The following is a 24382-nucleotide window of genomic DNA, read 5'->3' as shown; positions in this document are numbered from 1 at the left end:
CATCTCCACCTCCAGAGCTGAATATACAGCTACACTGCTCACTACTCTGTATAATGCCCTACATAGGGCGGGGGGAAGGGAGGCAGAGGCACCATCTCCACCCCCAGAGCTGAATATACAGCTACACTGCTCACTACTCTGTATAATGCCCTCCATAGGGCGGGGGAAGGGAGGCAGAGACACCATCTCCACCCCCAGAGCTGAATATACAGCTACACCGCTCACTACTCTGTATAATGCCCTCCATAGGGAGGAGAGAAGGGAGGCAGAGGCACCATCTCCACCCCCAGAGCTGACTATACAGCTACACTGCTCACTACTCTGTATAATGCCCTCCATAGGGCGGGGGAAGGGAGGCAGAGACACCATCTCCACCCCCAGAGCTGAATATACAGCTACACCGCTCACTACTCTGTATAATGCCCTCCATAGGGAGGAGAGAAGGGAGGCAGAGGCACCATCTCCACCCCCAGAGCTGACTATACAGCTACACTGCTCACTACTCTGTATAATGCCCTCCATAGAGCGGGGGGAAGTGAGGCAGAGGCACCATCTCCACCCCCAGAGCTGAATATACAGCTACACTGCTCACTACTCTGTATAATGCCCTCCATAGGGCGGGGGAAGGGAGGCAGAGACACCATCTCCACTCCCAGAGCTGGATATACAGCTACACTGCTCACTACACTGTATAATGCCCTCCATAGGGCGGGGGAAGGGAGGCAGAGACACCATCTCCACCCCCAGAGCTGAATATACAGCTACACTGCTCACTACACTGTATAATGCCCTCCATAGAGCGGGGGGAAGGGAGGCAAAGGCACCATCTCCACCCCCAGAGCTGAATATACAGCTACACTGCTCACTACACTGTATAATGCCCTCCATAGGGCGGGGGAAGGGAGGCAGAGGCACCATCTCCACCCCCAGAGCTGAATATACAGCTACACTGCTCACTACTCTGTATAATGCCCTCCATAGGACGGGAGAAGGGAGACAGAGGCACCATCTCCACCCCCAGAGCTGAATATACTGCTACACCGCTCACTACTCTGTATAATGCCCTCCATAGGGCGGGGGAAGGGAGGCAGAGACACCATCTCCACCCCCAGAGCTGAATATACAGCTACACTGCTCACTACTCTGTATAATGCCCTCCATAGGGCGGGGGAAGGGAGGCAGAGGCACCATCTCCACCCCCAGAGCTGAATATACAGCTACACTGCTCACTACTCTGTATAATGCCCTCCATAGGGCGGGGGAAGGGAGACAGAGGCACCATCTCCACCCCCAGAGCTGAATATACAGTTACACTGCTCACTACACTGTATAATGCCCTCCATAGGGCGGGGGAAGGGAGGCAGAGGCACCATCTCCACCCCCAGAGCTGAATATACAGCTACACTGCTCACTACTCTGTATAATGCCCTCCATAGGGCGGGGGAAGGGAGGCAGAGGCACCATCTCCACCCCCAGAGCTGAATATACAGCTACACTGCTCACTACTCTGTATAATGCCCTTCATAGGGTGGGGGAAGGGAGGCAGAGGCACCATCTCCACCCCCAGAGCTGACTATACAGCTACACTGCTCACTACACTGTATAATGCCCTCCATAGGGCGGGGGAAGGGAGGCAGAGGCACCATCTCCACCCCCAGAGCTGAATATACAGCTACACCGCTCACTACTCTGTATAATGCCCTCCATAGGGCGGGGGAAGGGAGGCAGAGGCACCATCTCCACCCCCAGTGCTGAATATACAGCTACACTGCTCACTACTCTGTATAATGCCCTACATAGGGCGGGGGGAAGGGAGGCAGAGGCACCATCTCCACCCCCAGAGCTGAATATACAGCTACACCGCTCACTACTCTGTATAATGCCCTCCATAGAGCGGGGGGAAGGGAGGCAGAGACACCATCTCCACCCCCAGAGCTGAATATACAGCTACACTGCTCACTACTCTGTATAATGCCCTCCATAGGGCGGGGGAAGGAGGCAGAGGCACCATCTCCACCCCCAGAGCTGAATATACAGCTACACCGCTCACTACTCTGTATAATACCCTCCATAGGGAGGAGAGAAGGGAGGCAGAGGCACCATCTCCACCCCCAGAGCTGAATATACAGCTACACCGCTCACTACTCTGTATAATGCCCTCCATAGGGTGGGGGAAGGGAGGCAGAGGCACCATCTCCACCCCCAGAGCTGACTATACAGCTACACTGCTCACTACTCTGTATAATGCCCTCCATAGGGCAAGGGAAGGGAGGCAGAGGCACCATCTCCACCCCCAGAGCTGAATATACAGCTACACTGCTCACTACTCTGTATAATGCCCTCCATAGAGCGGGGGAAGGGAGGCAGAGGCACCATCTCCACCCCCAGAGCTGACTATACAGCTACACTGCTCACTACTCTGTATAATGCCCTCCATAGGGCGGGGGAAGGGAGGCAGAGGCACCATCTCCACCCCCAGAGCTGAATATACAGCTACACCGCTCACTACTCTGTATAATGCCCTCCATAGGGCGGGGGAAGGGAGGCAGAGGCACCATCTCCACCCCCAGAGCTGACTATACAGCTACACTGCTCACTACTCTGTATAATGCCCTCCATAGGGCGGGGGAAGGGAGGCAGAGGCACCATCTCCACCCCCAGAGCTGACTATACAGCTACACCGCTCACTACTCTGTATAATGCCCTCCATAGGGCGGGGGAAGGGAGGCAGAGGCACCATCTCCACCCCCAGAGCTGACTATACAGCTACACTGCTCACTACTCTGTATAATGCCCTCCATAGGGCGGGGGAAGGGAGGCAGAGGCACCATCTCCACCCCCAGAGCTGAATATACAGCTACACTGCTCACTACTCTGTATAATGCCCTCCATAGGGCGGGGGAAGGGAGGCAGAGACACCATCTCCACCCCCACAGCTGACTATACAGCTACACCGCTCACTGCTCTGTATAATGCCCTCCATAGGGCGGGGGAAGGGAGGCAGAGACACCATCTCCACCCCCAGAGCTGACTATACAGCCACACTGCTCACTACTCTGTATAATGCCCTCCATAGGGCGGGGGAAGGGAGGCAGAGGCACCATCTCCACCCCCAGAGCTGACTATACAGCTACACTGCTCACTACTCTGTATAATGCCCTCCATAGGGCGGGGGAAGGGAGGCAGAGACACCATCTCCACCCCCAGAGCTGAATATACAGCTACACTGCTCACTACTCTGTATAATGCCCTCCATAGGGCGGGGGAAGGGAGGCAGAGACACCATCTCCACCCCCAGAGCTGAATATACAGCTACACTGCTCACTACTCTGTATAATGCCCTCCATAGGGCGGGGGAAGGGAGGCAGAGGCACCATCTCCACCCCCAGAGCTGACTATACAGCCACACTGCTCACTACTCTGTATAATGCCCTCCATAGGGAGGAGAGAAGGGAGGCAGAGGCACCATCTCCACCCCGAGAGCTGACTATACAGCTACACTGCTCACTACTCTGTATAATGCCCTCCATAGGGCGGGGGAAGGAAGGCAGAGGCACCATCTCCACCCCCAGAGCTGAATATACAGCTACACTGCTCACTACTCTGTATAATGCCCTCCATAGGGCGGGGGAAGGGAGGCAGAGGCACCATCTCCACCCCCAGAGCTGAATATACAGCTACACTGCTCACTACTCTGTATAATGCCCTCCATAGGGCGGGGGAAGGGAGGCAGAGACACCATCTCCACCCCCAGAGCTGGATATACAGCTACACCGCTCACTACTCTGTATAATGCCCTCCATAGGGCGGGGGGAGGGAGGCAGAGGCACCATCTCCACCCCCAGAGCTGGATATACAGCTACACCGCTCACTACTCTGTATAATGCCCTCCATAGGGCGGGGGGAGGGAGGCAGAGGCACCATCTCCACCCCCAGAGCTGGATATACAGCTACACCGCTCACTACTCTGTGTATAATGCCCTCCATAGGGCGGGGGGAGGGAGGCAGAGGCACCATCTCCACCCCCAGAGCTGGATATACAGCTACACCGCTCACTACTCTGTGTATAATGCCCTCCATAGGGCGGGGGGAGGGAGGCAGAGGCACCATCTCCACTCCCAGAGCTGGATATACAGCTACACCGCTCATTACTCTGTATAATGCCCTCCATAGGGCGGGGGAAGGGAGGCAGAGGCACCATCTCCACCTCCAGAGCTGAAAATACAGCTACACTGCTCACTACTCTGTATAATGCCCTCCATAGGGCGGGGGAGGGAGGCAGAGGCACCATCTCCACCCCCAGAGCTGAATATACAGCTACACTGCTCACTACTCTGTATAATGCCCTCCATAGGGCGGGGGAAGGGAGGCAGAGGCACCATCTCCACCCCCAGAGCTGAATATACAGCTACACTGCTCACTACTCTGTATAATGCCCTCCATAGGGCGGGGGAAGGGAGGCAGAGGCACCATCTCCACCCCCAGAGCTGAATATACAGCTACACTGCTCACTACACTGTATAATGCCCTCCATAGGGCGGGGGAAGGGAGGCAGAGGCACCATCTCCACCCCCAGAGCTGAATATACAGCTACACTGCTCACTACTCTGTATAATGCCCTCCATAGGGCGGGGGAAGGGAGGCAGAGGCACCATCTCCACCCCCAGAGCTGAATATACAGCTACACTGCTCACTACTCTGTATAATGCCCTCCATAGGGCGGGGGAAGGGAGGCAGAGGCACCATCTCCACCCCCAGAGCTGAATATACAGCTACACTGCTCACTACTCTGTATAATGCCCTCCATAGGGCGGGGGAAGGGAGGCAGAGGCACCATCTCCACCCCCAGAGCTGAATATACAGCTACACTGCTCACTACTCTGTATAATGCCCGCCATAGGGTGGGGGAAGGGAGGCAGAGGCACCATCTCCACCCCCAGAGCTGACTATACAGCTACACTGCTCACTACTCTGTATAATGCCCTCCATAGGGAGGAGAGAAGGGAGGCAGAGGCACCATCTCCACCCCCAGAGCTGAATATACAGCTACACCGCTCACTACTCTGTATAATGCCCTCCATAGAGCGGGGGGAAGGGAGGCAGAGACACCATCTCCACCCCCAGAGCTGAATATACAGCTACACTGCTCACTACACTGTATAATGCCCTCCATAGGGCGGGGGAAGGGAGGCAGAGGCACCATCTCCACCCCCAGAGCTGAATATACAGCTACACTGCTCACTACTCTGTATAATGCCCTCCATAGGGCGGGGGAAGGGAGGCAGAGGCACCATCTCCACCCCCAGAGCTGAATATACAGCTACACTGCTCACTACACTGTATAATGCCCTCCATAGGGCGGGGGAAGGGAGGCAGAGGCACCATCTCCACCCCCAGAGCTGAATATACAGCTACACTGCTCACTACTCTGTATAATGCCCTCCATAGGGCGGGGGAAGGGAGGCAGAGGCACCATCTCCACTCCCAGAGCTGGATATACAGCTACACCGCTCACTACTCTGTATAATGCCCTCCATAGGGCGGGGGAAGGGAGGCAGAGGCACCATCTCCACCCCCAGAGCTAGATATATAGCTACACCGCTCACTACTCTGTATAATGCCCTCCATAGAGCGGGGGGAAGGGAGGCAGAGACACCATCTCCACCCCCAGAGCTAAATATACAGCTACACTGCTCACTACACTGTATAATGCCCTCCATAGAGCGGGGGGAAGGGAGGCAGAGACACCATCTCCACCCCCAGAGCTGAATATACAGCTACACCGCTCACTACACTGTATAATGCCCTCCATAGAGCGGGGGGAAGGGAGGCAGAGGCACCGGCACCATCTCCACCCCCAGAGCTGAATATACAGCTACACCGCTCACTACTCTGTATAATGCCCTTCATAGGGCGGGGGAAGGGAGGCAGAGGCACCATCTCCACCCCCAGAGCTGAATATACAGCTACTCTGTATAATGCCCGCCATAGGGCGGGGGAAGGAGGCAGAGGCACCATCTCCACCCCCAGAGCTGAATATACAGCTACACTGCTCTCTACTCTGTATAATGCCCTCCATAGGGCGGGGGAAGGGAGGCAGAGGCACCATCTCCACTCCCAGAGCTGGATATACAGCTACACCGCTCACTACTCTGTATAATGCCCTCCATAGGGCGGGGGAAGGGAGGCAGAGGCACCATCTCCACCCCCAGAGCTAGATATATAGCTACACCGCTCACTACTCTGTATAATGCCCTCCATAGAGCGGGGGGAAGGGAGGCAGAGACACCATCTCCACCCCCAGAGCTGAATATACAGCTACACTGCTCACTACACTGTATAATGCCCTCCATAGGGCGGGGGGAAGGGAGGCAGAGGCACCATCTCCACCCCCAGAGCTGAATATACAGCTACACTGCTCACTACTCTGTATAATGCCCTCCATAGGGCGGGGGGAAGGGAGGCAGAGGCACCATCTCCACCCCCAGAGCTGGATATACAGCTACACTGCTCACTACTCTGTATAATGCCCTCCATAGGACGGGGGGAAGGGAGGCAGAGACACCATCTCCACCCCCAGAGCTGAATATACAGCTACACCGCTCACTACACTGTATAATGCCCTCCATAGAGCGGGGGGAAGGGAGGCAGAGGCACCGGCACCATCTCCACCCCCAGAGCTGAATATACAGCTACACCGCTCACTACTCTGTATAATGCCCTTCATAGGGCGGGGGAAGGGAGGCAGAGGCACCATCTCCACCCCCAGAGCTGAATATACAGCTACTCTGTATAATGCCCGCCATAGGGCGGGGGAAGGAGGCAGAGGCACCATCTCCACCCCCAGAGCTGAATATACAGCTACACCGCTCACTACTCTGTATAATACCCTCCATAGGGAGGAGAGAAGGGAGGCAGAGGCACCATCTCCACCCCCAGAGCTGAATATACAGCTACACTGCTCACTACACTGTATAATGCCCTCCATAGGGCGGGGGAAGGGAGGCAGAGGCACCATCTCCACCCCCAGAGCTGAATATACAGCTACACTGCTCACTACTCTGTATAATGCCCGCCATAGGGTGGGGGAAGGGAGGCAGAGGCACCATCTCCACCCCCAGAGCTGACTATACAGCTACACTGCTCACTACTCTGTATAATGCCCTCCATAGGGAGGAGAGAAGGGAGGCAGAGGCACCATCTCCACCCCCAGAGCTGAATATACAGCTACACCGCTCACTTCTCTGTATAATGCCCTCCATAGGGCGGGGGAAGGGAGGCAGAGGCACCATCTCTACCCCCAGAGCTGATTATACAGCTACACTGCTCACTACTCTGTATAATGCCCTCCATAGGGCGGGGGAAGGGAGGCAGAGACACCATCTCCACCCCCAGAGCTGAATATACAGCTACACTGCTCACTACTCTGTATAATGCCCTCCATAGGACGGGGGAAGGGAGGCAGAGGCACCATCTCCACCCCCAGAGCTGAATATACAGCTACACCGCTCACTACTCTGTATAATGCCCTCCATAGGGCGGGGGAAGGGAGGCAGAGGCACCATCTCCACCCCCAGAGCTGAATATACAGCTACACTGCTCACTACTCTGTATAATGCCCTCCATAGAGCGGGGGGAAGGGAGGCAGAGGCACCATCTCCACCCCCAGAGCTGAATATACAGCTACACTGCTCACTACTCTGTATAATGCCCTCCATAGGGAGGAGAGAAGGGAGGCAGAGGCACCATCTCCACCCCCAGAGCTGACTATACAGCTACACCGCTCACTACTCTGTATAATGCCCTCCATAGGGAGGATAGAAGGGAGGCAGAGGCACCATCTCCACCCCCAGAGCTGAATATACAGCTACACTGCTCACTACTCTGTATAATGCCCTCCATAGGGCGGGGGAAGGGAGGCAGAGGCACCATCTCCACCCCCAGAGCTGAATATACAGCTACACTGCTCACTACTCTGTATAATGCCCTCCATAGGGCGGGGGAAGGGAGGCAGAGGCACCATCTCCACCCCCAGAGCTGAATATACAGCTACACCGCTCACTACTCTGTATAATGCCCTCCATAGGGCGGGGGAAGGGAGGCAGAGACACCATCTCCACCCCCAGAGCTGAATATACAGCTACACTGCTCACTACTCTGTATAATGCTCTCCATAGAGTGGGGGGAAGGGAGGCAGAGACACCATCTGCACCCCAGAGCTGAATATACAGCTACACTGCTCACTACACTGTATAATGCCCTCCATAGAGCGGGGGAAGGGAGGCAGAGGCACCATCTCCACCCCCAGAGCTGAATATACAGCTACACTGCTCACTACACTGTATAATGCCCTCCATAGGGCGGGGGAAGGGAGGCAGAGGCACCATCTCCACCCCCAGAGCTGAATATACAGCTACACTGCTCACTACACTGTATAATGCCCTCCATAGGGTGGGGGAAGGGAGGCAGAGGCACCATCTCCACCCCCAGAGCTGACTATACAGCTACACCGCTCACTACTCTGTATAATGCCCTCCATAGGGTGGGGGAAGGGAGGCAGAGGCACCATCTCCACCCCCAGAGCTGAATATACAGCTACACTGCTCACTACTCTGTATAATGCCCTCCATAGGGCGGGGGAAGGGAGGCAGAGGCACCATCTCCACCCCCAGAGCTGAATATACAGCTACACTGCTCACTACACTGTATAATGCCCTCCATAGAGCGGGGGAAGGGAGGCAGAGGCACCATCTCCACCCCCAGTTACACTGCTCAGTGTTGCTGTATAGTGTCCTCTGTGCTGCTGTTGGTGTTTTATCTGATACAGGGCTGGATGCACAGTTACACTGCTCAGTGATGCTGTATAATGTCCTCAGTGATGCTGTATAATGTCCTCAGTGATGCTGTATAATGTCCTCAGTGATGCTGTATAATGTCCTCAGTGATGCTGTATAATGTCCTCAGTGATGCTGTATAGTGTCCTCTGTGCTGCTGTTGGTGTTTTATCTGATACAGGGCTGGATGTACAGTTACACTGCTCAGTGTTGCTGTATAATGTCCTCAGTGATGCTGTATAATGTCCTCAGTGATGCTGTATAATGTCCTCTGTGCTGCTGTTGGTGTTTTATCTGATACAGGGCTGGATGCACAGTTACACTGCTCAGTGATGCTGTATAATGTCCTCTGTGCTGCTGTTGGTGTTTTATCTGATACAGGGCTGGATGCACAGTTACACTGCTCAGTGATGCTGTATAATGTCCTCAGTGATGCTGTATAATGTCCTCAGTGATGCTGTATAGTGTCCTCTGTGCTGCTGTTGATGTTTTATCTGATACAGGGCTGGATGCACAGTTACACTGCTCAGTGCTGCTGTATAGTGTCCTCAGTGCTGCTGTATAATGTCCTCGGTGCTCCTGTATAATGTCCTCAGTGCTGCTGTATAGTGTCCTCAGTGCTGCTGTATAATGTCCTCGGTGCTCCTGTATAATGTCCTCAGTGCTGCTGTATAGTGTCCTCAGTGCTGCTGTATAGTGTCCTCAGTGCTGCTGTATAATGTCCTCGGTGCTCCTGTATAATGTCCTCAGTGCTGCTGTATAGTGTCCTCAGTGCTGCTGTATAATGTCCTCGGTGCTCCTGTATAATGTCCTCAGTGCTGCTGTATAGTGTCCTCAGTGCTGCTGTATAATGTCCTCGGTGCTCCTGTATAATGTCCTCAGTGCTGCTGTATAGTGTCCTCAGTGCTGCTGTATAGTGTCCTCAGTGCTGCTGTATAATGTCCTCGGTGCTCCTGTATAATGTCCTCAGTGCTGCTGTATAGTGTCCTCAGTGCTGCTGTATAATGTCCTCGGTGCTCCTGTATAATGTCCTCAGTGCTGCTGTATAGTGTCCTCAGTGCTGCTGTATAATGTCCTCGGTGCTCCTGTATAATGTCCTCAGTGCTGCTGTATAGTGTCCTCAGTGCTGCTGTATAGTGTCCTCAGTGCTGCTGTATAATGTCCTCGGTGCTCCTGTATAATGTCCTCAGTGCTGCTGTATAGTGTCCTCTGTGCTGCTGTTGATGTTTTATCGGATACAGGACTGGATGCACAGTTACACTGCTCAGTGCTGCTGTATAATGTCCTCTGTGCTGCTGTATAGTGTCCTCAGTGCTGCTGTATAGTGTCCTCTGTGCTGCTGTTGATGTTTTATCTGATACAGGGCTGGATGCACAGTTACACTGCTCAGTGCTGCTGTATAGCGTCCTCTGTGCTGCTGTATAGTGTCCTCTGTGCTGCTGTTGATGCAGGGCTGGATGCACAGTTACACTGCTCAGTGCTGCTGTATAGCGTCCTCTGTGCTGCTGTTGGTGTTTTATCTGATACAGGGCTGGATGCACAGTTACACTGCTCAGTGCTGCTGTATAGCGTCCTCTGTGCTGCTGTATAGTGTCCTCTGTGCTGCTGTTGATACAGGGCTGGATGCACAGTTACACTGCTCAGTGCTGCTGTATAGCGTCCTCTGTGCTGCTGTTGGTGTTTTATCTGATACAGGGCTGGATGCACAGTTACACTGCTCAGTGCTGCTGTATAATGTCCTCCCCTAATGCTGCTGCTGCTTCTTTACATTTGCATCTTAGAGAGATCAGAAATCCCTCTTGTGTTGGTGTATAGGAGACATTGCACCTAGTGTCCTCCCAGGAGCTCAAAGACAAGTGAAAAGTAGAAAAAGAATCCACAGAATAAAAGTGATGTAATGGCCAGAAATCCTATTATTCCTCATGTAATCACACAGGGCAGAACATTCTGGAAAGTCTCCAGCAGTGACAGACACTTCAAACCCAATGTTTACAGGGAAGAAAATACTCCAACTCTTTACAATAATATGATTTTTTATCATTAATGTTGCTTTTACATTTCTTGCAACAAAAAGCGGGAACAACTTTTCTATAATTTGTAGGAGCTGATCCTGCACCGATCCCGCACCGATCCCGCACCGATCCCGCACCGATCCCGCACCGATCCTGCACCGATCCCGCGCATTATTTGGTAATTTTTTTAATTGGGTAAAAATCTGCACCTTCTATGAAATAGGAAAAAAAACAATTTTTGCAAAAAGAAAAAAAAAAACATGATAAATTGTAGCACTTAGCTTTAATTATCCTCTTATTTATTTTTAATTCCTCTCTTCAAAGCTGAATTGCAATTTTCCTTATTGCTCATTAGTATCCATTCATGTCGATGGCCATTAGTGAGCAATAACGACCACATCGCATCGCTCTATACCACATTCTGACTCCAGTGGGTTAATTGTGCCACTTACACACTATCAACCGCTAAACCGTGCTGGGGAGGTAATTTAATAATCTCCTAAGTATCATCGCTGATCTGTAAGAAGTGACTGCTAGAGTCCAATCACAAGAGCAGCGCCACCTGCGATGGATGGATGGATGGATGGATGCATGCATAGATGGATGGATGCATGCATGCATGCATAGATGGATGGATGCATGCATGCATAGATGGATGGATGGATAAATGGATGGATGGATGGATAGATAATGGATGGATAAGTGGATGGATGGATGGATAGATAATGGATGGATAAGTGGATGGATGGATGGATAGATAATGGATGGATAAGTGGATGGATGGATGGATAGATAATGGATGGATAAGTGGATGGATGGATGGATAGATAATGGATGGATAAGTGGATGGATGGATGGATAGATAATGGATGGATAAGTGGATGGATGGATGGATAGATAATGGATGGATAGATAATGGATGGATAGATAATATATAGATAGATAATGGATGGATAGATGATGGATGGATAGATGATGGATGGATAGATAATGGATGGATAGATGATGGATGGATAGATAATATATAGATAGATAATGGATGGATAGATAATGGATGGATAGATGCATAGATAGATAATGGATGGATGGATAGATAATAGATGGATGGATAGATAATAGATGGATGGATAGATAATAGATGGATGGATGGATAAATGGATGGATGGATAAATGGATGGATGGATGGATAAATGGATGGATGGATAGATGGATGGATGGATGGATAGATGGATGCATTGATAGATAATTGATAATATATAGACAGATAATCGATAATATATAGATAGATAATAGATGGATGGATAAATGGATGGATGGATAGATAATATATAGATAGATAATGGATGGATAGATAATAGATGGATAGATAATGGATGGATGGATAAATGGATGGATGGATGGATGGATAGATAACAGATGGATGGATGGATGGATGGATGGATGGATAGATAATATATAGACAGATAACAGATGGATAGATAATAGATGGATAGATAATGGATGGATAGATAATAGATGGATGGATGGATAAATGGATGGATGGATAGATAATAGATGGATAGATAATAGATGGATAGATAATAGATGGATAGATAATAGATGGATAGATAATAGATGGATAGATAATGGATGGATGGATAAATGGATGGATGGATAGATAATGGATGGATGGATAGATAATATATAGACAGATAACAGATGGATAGATAATAGATGGATAGATAATGGATGGATGGATGGATAGATAATGGATGGATAGATAATAGATGGATGGATGCATAAATGGATGGATGGATAGATAATAGATGGATAGATAATAGATGGATAGATAATAGATGGATAGATAATAGATGGATAGATAATAGATGGATAGATAATAGATGGATAGATAATGGATGGATGGATAAATGGATGGATGGATAGATAATGGATGGATGGATAGATAATATATAGACAGATAACAGATGGATAGATAATAGATGGATAGATAATGGATGGATGGATGGATGGATAGATAATGGATGGATGGATGGATAGATAATATATAGACAGATAACAGATGGATAGATAATAGATGGATAGATAATGGATGGATGGATAAATGGATGGATGGATAGATAATGGATGGATGGATGGATGGATAGATAATATATAGACAGATAACAGATGGATAGATAATAGATGGATAGATAATAGATGGATGGATGGATGGATAGATAATGGATGGATGGATGGATAGATAATATATAGACAGATAACAGATGGATAGATAATAGATGGATAGATAATAGATGGATGGATGGATGGATAGATAATGGATGGATGGATGGAAAGATAATATATAGACAGATAACAGATGGATAGATAATAGATGGATAGATAATGGATGGATGGATAAATGGATGGATAGATAATATATAGATGAGAGATATAATCCTATGTTGAGGAGCGCAGCTGGAGTCCACAATTGGCGCACTTCTTATTGGCCTCGTTCACACCTGAGTCGCGTCTGTCAGGTACTGAAGCCCCATTGTGTGTCTGAGTTGATCCCTACAATTAGACGGGTGATGATGATGAGCACATGGTTCATTTTTGGGGTTTTATGCGGCCGCTCGGGCACATAATATGAGGCCGCGCCGCTCTCCCCACCAATGTCACCAGTTCCTATGATGGGAAATCAATACCCACTGGCAATGTCTTCTCTTCACTGCGTGTGACCGGAGGCGGGGGAGGGACGGGGCTCGGTACCTACCACTACTCCAAACTGCTCCGGCTCGCACAGATCCTCGTACTCGCTCCTCAGCTGGGACAGGGAATTCAGCTCCTTCTGTTCCGGAAGATTCTTTATAAGATTCTGAAAAACAAAAGGAATTCAGGTGGTGTTAATGTAAAAGACCAGTGTGAGTGTGAGTGTGAGTGCGGCTGAAGTACTGGCTAGACACCATTATTGCACTATGCAGGGGCATAACTATACAAAGACCTGAGGTGCAGTCACCGTGGCCCTATGACTTGATGGGGCCACAATCATCCTCTGCTATTTATGTAGATATTTTTCTCACATCTTTCTTAAACAGAATCTGAGAGGCTGAGAAAGGACCGGGAGGCTCGAAGGACCGGAAGGATTGGAGGACCGGGAGGCTCGGTGGCCCGGAGGACCGGGAGGCTCGAAGGATCGGGAGGCTTGGAGGACCAGGAGGCCTGGGAGGCTTGGAGGCCCGGAGGCTTGGAGACCCGGGAGCGCTGCAGCTGATTTCTCTGTAAACCAGAATCAGCTCTTATGCATTTGGTCCGGATTCATCTGCGTTCCTATAATCATCGCTCGTCATCGGTTTGGAGGATGGAAACAGCGAATATCTGAGGTTCCTCACTACTCATGCCTCTGATCTATCTACATAATCCTCAAATCATCGATCTCCCGATCATCCACATTACCGTTATCGTGATCAGTTCAGCAAATCGAAGATGAGATGATCTCCCACAGGCAGAACAGTAGAAATGACGCATTCCCTTTGTGTTTTACACATAACAAAGATTTTAATTTCATCTTTTACTTTTTAAAATTAACAAAAAAGGAAAATAGACTGATGCAAAAGTTTGGGCACCCCCCATGGTTAGTACCTAGTAACACCCCTTTAGGCAAATATCACAGCTTGTAAACACTTCTTGTAGCAGTTCTGTTCTGTGAGATTCCTGGCTCGTCTTGCATGCTCTGCTCTTCCTTGGCAACATCTTACAGTTCTGTGAGATTTCTGGCTCGTCTTGCATCCTCTGCTCTTCCTTGGCAACATCTTCCAGTTCTGTGAGATTTCTGGCTCGTCTTGCATGCTCTGCTCTTCCTTGGCAACATCTTCCAGTTCTGTGAGATTCCTGGCTTGTCTTGCATGCTCTGCTCTTCCTTGGCAACATCTTCCAGTTCTGTGAGATTCCTGGCTTGTCTTGCATGCACTGTTCTTCCTTGGCAACATCTTCCAGTTCTGTGAGATTCCTGGCTTGTCTTGCATGCTCTGCTCTTCCTTGGCAACATCTTCCAGTTCTGTGAGATTTCTGGCTCGTCTTGCATGCTCTGTTCTTCCTTGGCAACATCTTCCAGTTCTGTGAGATTCCTGACTGGTCTTGCATGCACTGCTCTTCCTTGGAGACGTCTTCCAGTTCTGTGAGATTCCTGACTGGTCTTGCATGCACTGCTCTTCCTTGGAGACCTCTTTCAGTTTTGTGAGATTCCTGGCTTGTCATGCATGCACTGCTCTTCCTTGGATACGTCTTCCAGTTCTTTGAGATTTCTGGCTCGTCTTGCATGCTTTGCTGTTCCTTGGTGACATCTTCCAGTTCTGTGAGATTCCTGACTGGTCTTGCATGCACTGCTCTTCCTTGGAGACGTCTTCCAGTTCTGTGAGATTCCTGGCTGGTCTTGCATGCACTGCTCTTCCTTGGAGACGTCTTCCAGTTCTGTGAAATTCCTGGCTGGTCTTGCATGCTCTGCTCTTCCTTGGAGACATCTTCCAGTTCTGTGAGATTCCTGGCTCTTCTTGCATGCTCTGCTCTTCCTTGGAGACATCTTCCAGTTCTGTGAGATTCCTGGCTGGTCTTGCATGCTCTGCTCTTCCTTGGCAACATCTTCCAGTTCTGTGAGATTTCTGGCTCGTCTTGCATGCACTGCTCTTCCTTGGAGACCTCTTTCAGTTTTGTGAGATTCCTGGCTTGTCATGCATGCACTGCTCTTCCTTGGCAACATCTTCCAGTTCTTTGAGATTTCTGGCTCGTCTTGCATGCTTTGCTGTTCCTTGGTGACATCTTCCAGTTCTGTGAGATTCCTGACTGGTCTTGCATGCACTGCTCTTCCTTGGAGACGTCTTCCAGTTCTGTGAGATTCCTGGCTGGTCTTGCATGCACTGCTCTTCCTTGGAGACGTCTTCCAGTTCTGTGAGATTCCTGGCTTGTCATGCATGCACTGCTCTTCCTTGGATACGTCTTCCAGTTCTTTGAGATTTCTGGCTCGTCTTGCATGCTTTGCTGTTCCTTGGTGACATCTTCCAGTTCTGTGAGATTCCTGACTGGTCTTGCATGCACTGCTCTTCCTTGGAGACGTCTTCCAGTTCTGTGAGATTCCTGGCTGGTCTTGCATGCACTGCTCTTCCTTGGAGACGTCTTCCAGTTCTGTGAGATTCCTGGCTTGTCATGCATGCACTGCTCTTCCTTGGATACGTCTTCCAGTTCTGTGAGATTCCTGGCTCGTCTTGCATGCTTTGCTGTTCCTTGGTGACATCTTCCAGTTCTGTGATATTCCTGACTGGTCTTGCATGCACTGCTCTTCCTTGGAGACGTCTTCCAGTTCTGTGAGATTCCTGGCTGGTCTTGCATGCACTGCTCTTCCTTGGAGACGTCTTCCAGTTCTGTGAGATTCCTGGCTGGTCTTGCATGTACTGCCCTTTTGGAGTCTAGCCACAGATTGCAATGATATTCAGATCTGGGCACTGTGAGTCCATTGTAAAATCTTCAGCTTGCTCCTTTTGAGGTCGTCTATTGTGGATTTTGACGTGTGTTTAGAATCATTATCCATTTATAGAAGCCGTCCTCTTTTCTCCCCTTTTCAACTTCAGCTTTTTTTACAAGTGGTGTTATGTTTGCATCATTTTTGAAATGTCATTGAATCCATTCTTCCCTCTACCTGTGAAATGTTCCCTGTGGCATTGGCTGCAACACAACCCCAAAGCATGACTGATCCAGTCCCATGCTTAATGGTTGGCGAGATGTTCTTTACCTGAAATTCTGTGGCTATTTTTCTCCACACATACCTTTGATCATTGTGGCCATAGAATCTATCTTAACCTCATCGGTCCACAGGACTTGTTTCCAGAATGCATCAGGCTTGGTTAGATTTTGTTTTGCAGACTTCTGACTCTGAATTTTATGGTGAGGACGCAGGAGAGGTTTTCTTCTGAAATCTTCCTGAGTCTTTTGCAGTCATGCAGGGGTTGTGATTTACCTCTAGCAATCCTACCTGCAGCTCTCACAGACATTTTGCTTGCTCTTCAGAACTTATCTTGATTTCCACTCTTCTTAGTAATCGTCATTTCTTAATTACATTTTGAATTGAGGAAAGGGCAACTTGAAAATGCTTTGTTATCGTCTTATGGCCTTCTCTTGCTTTGTGGGCCTCCATCATCTTCATTTTCAGAGTGCTAGGCAGCTGCTTAGAATACCCATGGCTGCTGTTTTTGGCACAAGGTTAGAGGAGGCCGGGTGTTTATAAAGCTGTGACATTTCCATCCCCGGCCTTTCCTAACGAAGATAGTGAACAAGATATAACCCTAACAGGATAATTACGGTCTGAAACCTCCGTCAAAGTTATCTGCGCACACAAGTCTCAAAGGGTGCCCAAACTTTTGCATTGACCCATTTTCCTTTTCATAATTTAGAAAATGTAATATATCTATTTTTTTCCCCAAAATATAAAGGAAATGTGTCATCATTAACTTCATGCCTTTTAGAGATCATTTCCTCTTTATCTTGCTTCAGTGTTTACAATAACAGTAATTTTGACCAGAGGTGCACAAACTTTTACACGTTACTGTATTTATCTATTATCGGATATGTCGGATACATGGCACGGCGGGCGACATGTCGGATACATGGCACGGCGGGCGACATGTCGGATACATGGCACGGCGGGCGACATGTCGGATACATGGCACGGCGGGCGACATGTCGGATACATGGCACGGCGGGCGACATGTCGGATACATGGCACGGCCGGCGACATGTCGGATACATGGCACTGCCGGTGACATGTCGGATATATGGCGGCCCTCCGGACGGTCGTTTCTTCCGGACGGGCCGCGGTTCAGCAGTTCCGCTCTTGTTTTATGAACAGAGGGCACTTTGTAATCTGCTGAGAGTCAGCACTCCGCTACATTAAGAAACTCTTACAGAAACACAAACCATTAAAATTTTGGCAATTATTTTATAACATTCCTAAAAACTTTATTTTCTTTAAATGTTAATTGCGTTCTTAAAGGTTAGTTAAGTGGAGGCGATGATCCGAGATGCCCTTTTACTTCTTGCCAAATGATAACCTTTCTTTTATGCTTCCAAACTGGGGACATTAACCCTGTGAAGAGTGAGGAGGTGCAGCAAAGGAATAAAGCCGCATTAGGAACGCAGCCAGGGAGCCTCATGCCTAAACCAGGACAACACGGACAGATGTAGCAGAGCTGAGCGTGTCACGCGTCCTACAGCCCGGGGAACGGCTTCTCCTGCGCTGTCTCCTTAACCCTAGAACGCATACCCAGGGCCTCGCAGGCCTGCTAGGGGACTTGTGTTCTATGGTTCCGGGTACTAGGGTTAATGATCGGGCAGAGCGCTGATGACGCTTTGTTCTTGGCACAGCCCCTTTATTCCCCTGCACCCAACTCATCCCATCATCAGTGAATGGCATAAAGGAAATCTGAACATGAGATATTCCCCTTTCCACAAAAAGCAGAGCTACTGCAATGTGAGACAGGGGCATAGGAGCAGTCAGTGCTGGAGGGTGGGAGCAGTCCATGCTGGAGGGTGGGAGCAGTCCATGCTGGAGGGTGGGAGCGGGGCCATGGAGAGCATTCTGTGGGGGGGGGGGACCATGGAGAGTAATCTGTGGGGGATTTGTCAGAGAGGTCTGTGGGGGGAAAGGGGCCATGGAGAGCAGTCTGTGGGGGAGAGGGGCCATGGAGAGCAGTCTGTGGGGGAGAGGGGCCATGGAGAGCAGTCTGTGGGGGAGAGGGGCCATGGAGAGCAGTCTGTGGGGGAGAGGGGCCATGGAGAGCAGTCTGTGGGGGGGAGGTGCCATGGAGAGCAGTCTGTGGGGGGAGGGGTCATAGAGCGCAGTCTGTGGGGGGGGCCATAGAGAGCAGTCTGTGGGGAGAGAGGGGCCATGGAGAGCAGTCGGTGGGGGATTAGTCTGTCCATTTTTGGCTGAGGTTTAGTCTTCCATGTCCTCCTGGACTGCAGGTCAGGTTTTCTCTTTCCTGGACAATCAGGATACAGACTTTACTTCGGTCACTGTCCTACACCCTGGGGATGTTACCATAAACCCATTAACTAGCAATATATATTGTTTTGGATCACCCAATTTAGAAGAAACAGCACCCAGGTCCTGATCTGCGCTCATCACCTACAAAAAGATTAGAGGAGCCATCACGCACCACACAAACCCCAACAATTCGCACATAAGAGACCCAGCGGGGTGTGCGGTTCAGCGGGGTGTGCGGTTCAGCGGGGTGTGCGGTTCAGCGGGGTGTGCGGTTCAGCGGGGTGTGCGGTTCAGCTGGGTGTGCGGTTCAGCGGGGTGTGCGGTTCAGCGGGGTGTGCGGTTCAGCGGGGAGCCTTTAGCTGTTACACTTGGGCCCTGAGTCTTGAGGCGTCTGATAGACCCTCAGCCACATATTGGGAGAATAAGGACGTGAAATCTCCGATCACAAACCTCAACCACTAACGCCCCAACCCTCCCAGTAACAACCACCAAACCCAGCGATGCCCCTTTCTCCGCCTGCTTTATATAAATCCTGCCTATTTTAGTCTGGGACGCCCCAAATGTGCGAGAATTGTGTCTGAACACTGGGCACAGTCCTGCCCCTTCGGGGCCAGTGTTCAGGTCGGTAGCTTTGGGGCGGTTCCATGTTTGGGCCCGCCTGCTCCAGGCCTAGCTTCCCCACTCCTCCTCCGTGTATGTGATCTCTGTGAGATAAATCAGACGGGGGGAGTTCGGTGTCTTCTGACGGTTTTATCCGTGTTTTCTTTCTAAATGTAACAGACGTGTAAATTTGTACGATTTGCTTCATCTGAAATAAGGTGTAAAGGAAGGAGCGGCGGAGACATGCGGCCGCGCGGCATTACTATACACGGCACAGCGTGCGCTGCCACCAGGGAGGCCCTGGCCGTCTCGCTGAAGAGCTTCAACTGCTGCATCAAATTGATAAGATGTCAAAAAATAAAAAGTTATTCTGTGAGTGTTTTGTCCCCAGTCCCAAGGTGCTCGAGCAAAGGGAACAACGTGTGCAGCTGCTGAATGGCGGCTAATTGTGCGTTGGTTATCAGTAAAGTGGCTGCGCCCGTATCTGATGTGCCGCCATCTGTGCTGATACTTCACAGCGCACCGCCATGCCCTCACCTGACCTTGTTTAGTATTGTGTTTCCATATGCCTCATAATGTATTTACAAATGTAAAACTAACCTTGAGCTCCTCAGCTCCTCAGAATAAAGCGCCATTGTGCACCGCTAGGTATACAAGACATCCAATAGATTAGTTAAGCAACACTTGAGGGCTCAGCGGTAAAATCTCCATGGAAAGTGACATTCATGGCGGCATACAATCACAATGAGAAAGAGTTCTGGCTGCGGCAGTACCAACAAAGGGCCGTGCGAGAGGCAGCACCTGGAGGACGGGGGGCGCTTCCCCTGGAGGACGGGGGGCGCTTCCCCTGGAGGACGGGGGGCGCTTCCCCTGGAGGACGGGGGGCGCTTCCCCTGGAGGACGGGGGGCCCTTTACCTGGAGGACGGGTGACGCTTCACCTACAGGACGGGAGACGCTTCCCCTGGAGGACGGGCGACCCATCACCTGGAGGACGGGCGACGCTTCACCTACAGGACGGGCGGCGCTTCACCTACAGGACGGGCGACGCCTCACCTGGAGGACGGGCGACGCCTCACCTGGAGGATGGGCGACGCCTCACCTGGAGGACGGGCGACGCTTCACCTGGAGGACGGTAGACGCTTCACCTGGAGGACGGGAGGCGCCTCACCTGGAGGACGGGAGGCGCTTCACCTGGAGGACGGGGGGCGCTTCACCTGGAGGACGGGCGACCCTTCACCTACAGGACGGGCGACTCTTCACCTGGAGGACGGGAGGCGCTTCACCTGGAGGACGGGAGGCGCTTCACCTGGAGGACAGGTGACGCTTCACCTACAGGACGGGCGACTTCTTCACCTGGAGGACGGGGGGGGCGCTTCCCCTGGAGGACGGGGGGCACTTCCCCTGGTGGACGGGCGACCCTTCACCTGGAGGACGGGCGACGCTTCACCTACAGGACGGGCGACGCTTCACCTACAGGACGGGCGACGCTTCACCTACAAGACGGGCGACGCTTCACCTGGAGGACGGGCGACGCTTCACCTGGAGGACGGGCGACGCCTCACCTGGAGGACGGGAGACGCCTCACCTGGAGGACGGGCGACGCCTCACCTGGAGGACGGGCGACGCCTCACCTGGAGGACGGGCGGCGCCTCACCTGGAGGACGGGCGGCGCCTCACCTGGAGGACGGGAGGCGCCTTACCTGGAGGACGGGCGACGCCTCACCTGGAGGACGGGCGACGCCTCACCTGGAGGACGGGAGGCGCCTCACCTGGAGGACGGGAGACGCCTCACCTGGAGGACGGGAGGCGCTTCACCTGGAGGACGGGAGACGCCTCACCTGGAGGACGGGAGGCGCTTCACCTGAAGGACGGAAGACGCTTCACCTGGAGGACGGAGCTTCACCTCTGCTACAGCGCCACATAGGAGCAGCCTCACCTCTGCTACACCGCCAAATAGGAGCAGCCTCACCTCTGCTACACCGCCACATAGGAGCAGCCTCACCTCTGCTACACCGCCACATAGGAGCAGCCTCACCTCTGCTACACCGCCACATAGGAGCAGCCTCACCTCTGCTACACCGCCACATAGGAGCAGCCTCACCTCTGCTACATCTTATATATTACAACACCTTACACTATACATTCCTACATAACATCACTCCATATCTTATCACACATATATCAATATATCTATCTATCTATTACAGTGCCTTGCGAAAGTATTCGCCTTGAATTTTACAACCTTTTCCCACATTTCAGGCTTCAGACAAAGATAAAATGTGAATGTTCTGGTGAAGAATCTACAAGTGACACAATTGTGAAGAGGAAGGAAATTTATTGCTTGTTTTAAACTTTTTTAAAAAATAAATAACTGTAAATCGTGGCGTGCAATATTATTCGTCCCCTGTAAGTGAATCCTTTGTAGCACCCCCTTTTGCTGCGATTTACAGCTGCAGTCTCTTGGGGTATGTGTCTATCAGTTTTGCACATGGAGAGGTGAAATTCTCGCCCGTTCTTCCTTTGTAAACAGCTGGAGCTGAGTGAGGTTGGATGGAGGCGTTTGTGAACAGCAGTTTTCAGCTCTTTCCACAGATTCTCGATTGGGTTCAGGTCTGGACTGTGACTTGGCTATTCTAACACCTGGATACGGTTATTTGTGAACCATTTCATTGTAGATTTTGCTTTATGTTTGGGATCATTGTCTTGTTGGAAGACAAATCTCCGTCCCAGTCTCAGGTCTTTTGCAGACTCCAACAGGTTTTCTTCAAGAATGCTCCTTTATTTGGCTCCATCCATCTTCTCATCAATTTTAACCGTCTTCCCTGTCCCTGCTGAAGAAAAGCAGGCCCAAACCATGATGATGCCACCACCATGTTTGACAGTGGGGATGGTGTGCTCAGGGTGATGAGCTGTGTTGCTTTAATGCCAAACATATCGTTTGGCATTGTGCCCAAATAGTGTGGTTTTGGTTTCCTCTGAGCAGAGCACCTTCTTCCACATGTTTGGTGTCTCCCGGTGGCTTGTGGCAAACTTTAAACTACACTTTTTATGGATATCTTTGAGAAATGGCTTTCTTTTTGCCACTCTTCCATAAAGACTGTTCCTATAAAACTTAAATACTTTATTAAATCACTTAAAACCACACCGTGATTACTAAAAGTGCACAGGATAGATTGCTAGCCCTCAATAGCTGCACCTCTCTGTGCTCTGCCTAACAGCGGGGGTTGGCAGCCTAAAAATGCGATATGGCGCCCCCACTCGACGACTCTCCCCGCTGCCCCTGAAGTCCCTGCCGGAAAAAAGGTGCAGTGCCTAAGATATGTGCAACAAACAACCTGGTGTGGCGGGAGGACAGTAGGGAGCAAAAATCAAGAACTTATCTCATTAATGTGAACAGAATGGGGTTAGGGGATCCTGTTGATAAATAGTGCACTGCAGACCCAAATAGCGCTGGTGTCCAAGGGAAAACGCCCTATTCAATGAGATCTCATTGTAGGTTACTATTGGCCTCCTGAGGAAGCCACTTCTGGAGAAACGCGCTGAGGTTTGAAATTACCATTCTGTTCACATCAATGAGATAAGTTCTTGATTTTTGCTCCCTACTGTCCTCCCGCCGCCACACCAGTTTGTATGTTGCACTTATCTTAGGCACTGCACCTTTTTCCCGGCAGGGACTTCAGGGGCAGCGGGGAGAGTCGTCGCGGAGTGGGGGCGCCATATCGCATTTTTAGGGTGCCAACCCCCGCTGTTAGGTTGAGGGCGAGCAATCTATTCTGTGCACTTTTAGTAATCACGGTGTGGTTTTAAGTGATTTAATAAAGTATTTCGGTTTTATAGGGACAGTCTGTGTGCATGTGTATTGTTATTCCCTAGCTGCTATCACATATATGAGGCTTCACTCTTCCATAAAGGCCAGATTTGTGAAGTGTAGACTGATTGTTGTGCTATGGACAGACTCTCCCACCTCAGCTGTAGATCTCTGCAGATCATCCAGAGGGATCATGGGCCTCTTGGCTGCGTCTCTGATCAGTCTTCTCCTTGTGTGAGATGATAGTTTGGATGGAGGCCGGGTGTTGGTAGATTTGCAGTGGTACGATACTCCTTCCATTTCAATATGATCGCTTGCACAGTGCTTCTTGGGATGTGTAAAGTTGTGGAAATCTTTTTGTAACCAAATCCAGCTTTAAACGTCTCCACAACAGTATCCTGGACCTGCCTGTTGTGTTCCTTGGTCTTCATGATGTTCTCTGCGCTTTACACAGAACACTGAGGCTATCACAGAGCAGGGGCATTATACGGAGACTTTATCACACACAGGAGATTATATTTATCATCATCAGGCACTGTGTGTGTATATTATATATATATATTTTGAGGCATTGACCACCAATGTTGTAAATGGTGGCTATATGTCGCAGTGGAGAAGGTCCCGATTAAACTGAAGAGGTTGCTATGGGACTTGTAGTTCCACCATGGCTTGTTTCTGCATATAAGGGTCAGATTCCCTTTAATAATGCCAGTGTGCTGTGCAGGTCTGGAGAATAACAGACCTCCACCTGTGGGTGTGTCCAGTCTGATTTAGGAGACTGTCAGAGTTTGGAACTCAGTCTCAGTTGAGACTGAGGTGAGTGCAGCCAGGCTGGGGCTGGGGCTGGGGCTGGGGCTGGGGCTGAACCTCTCCCGGAGGAGAGGCAGACAGGAGTCTGCAGAGGGCCCTGGGTGCTGGGAAGGAACCTCAGGTAGAGGTGTACGCTGGCAGGAGCCAGAGAGTGGGGAAAGTTGCTAAACTTCCACTATGGACTTGTAATGGACTGGAAGCCCACGGTACGTGGATTATTTATGTTTAAGAGCAGTTTATGCTGGGAGTGTTTTACATAAACTGCTGGATTTTTATAAAGAGACTGTGTATATGTGTTGCTGAAGCTGC

At 50.6% G+C, this 24382-nt stretch overlaps 1 protein-coding gene across 6 annotated transcripts in view; it reads right to left on the bottom strand.

The window, feature by feature from the left end:
* The window catches only part of DIAPH2 (diaphanous related formin 2), a 1791241-nt gene that overhangs the window by 903549 nt on the left and 863310 nt on the right, over window positions 1–24382 (bottom strand). For all 6 annotated transcript variants that reach the window (XR_012725273.1, XR_012725274.1, XM_075323052.1 and 3 more), the window contains one exon: window positions 13599–13700. Coding sequence is in view for 4 of the 6 variants with exons in the window: in XM_075323052.1 (XP_075179167.1) it covers window positions 13599–13700 (102 nt within the window). In the remaining 2 variants the exon portion in view is untranslated. The remainder of the gene's footprint in view (window positions 1–13598; window positions 13701–24382) is intronic.

This window comes from Anomaloglossus baeobatrachus, chromosome 9, assembly GCF_048569485.1.
Source record: "Anomaloglossus baeobatrachus isolate aAnoBae1 chromosome 9, aAnoBae1.hap1, whole genome shotgun sequence".
Lineage (NCBI taxonomy): Eukaryota > Metazoa > Chordata > Amphibia > Anura > Aromobatidae > Anomaloglossus > Anomaloglossus baeobatrachus.
Note: the sequence above shows the minus strand (reverse complement) of the source record. Positions and strands in the feature narration are given on the sequence as shown.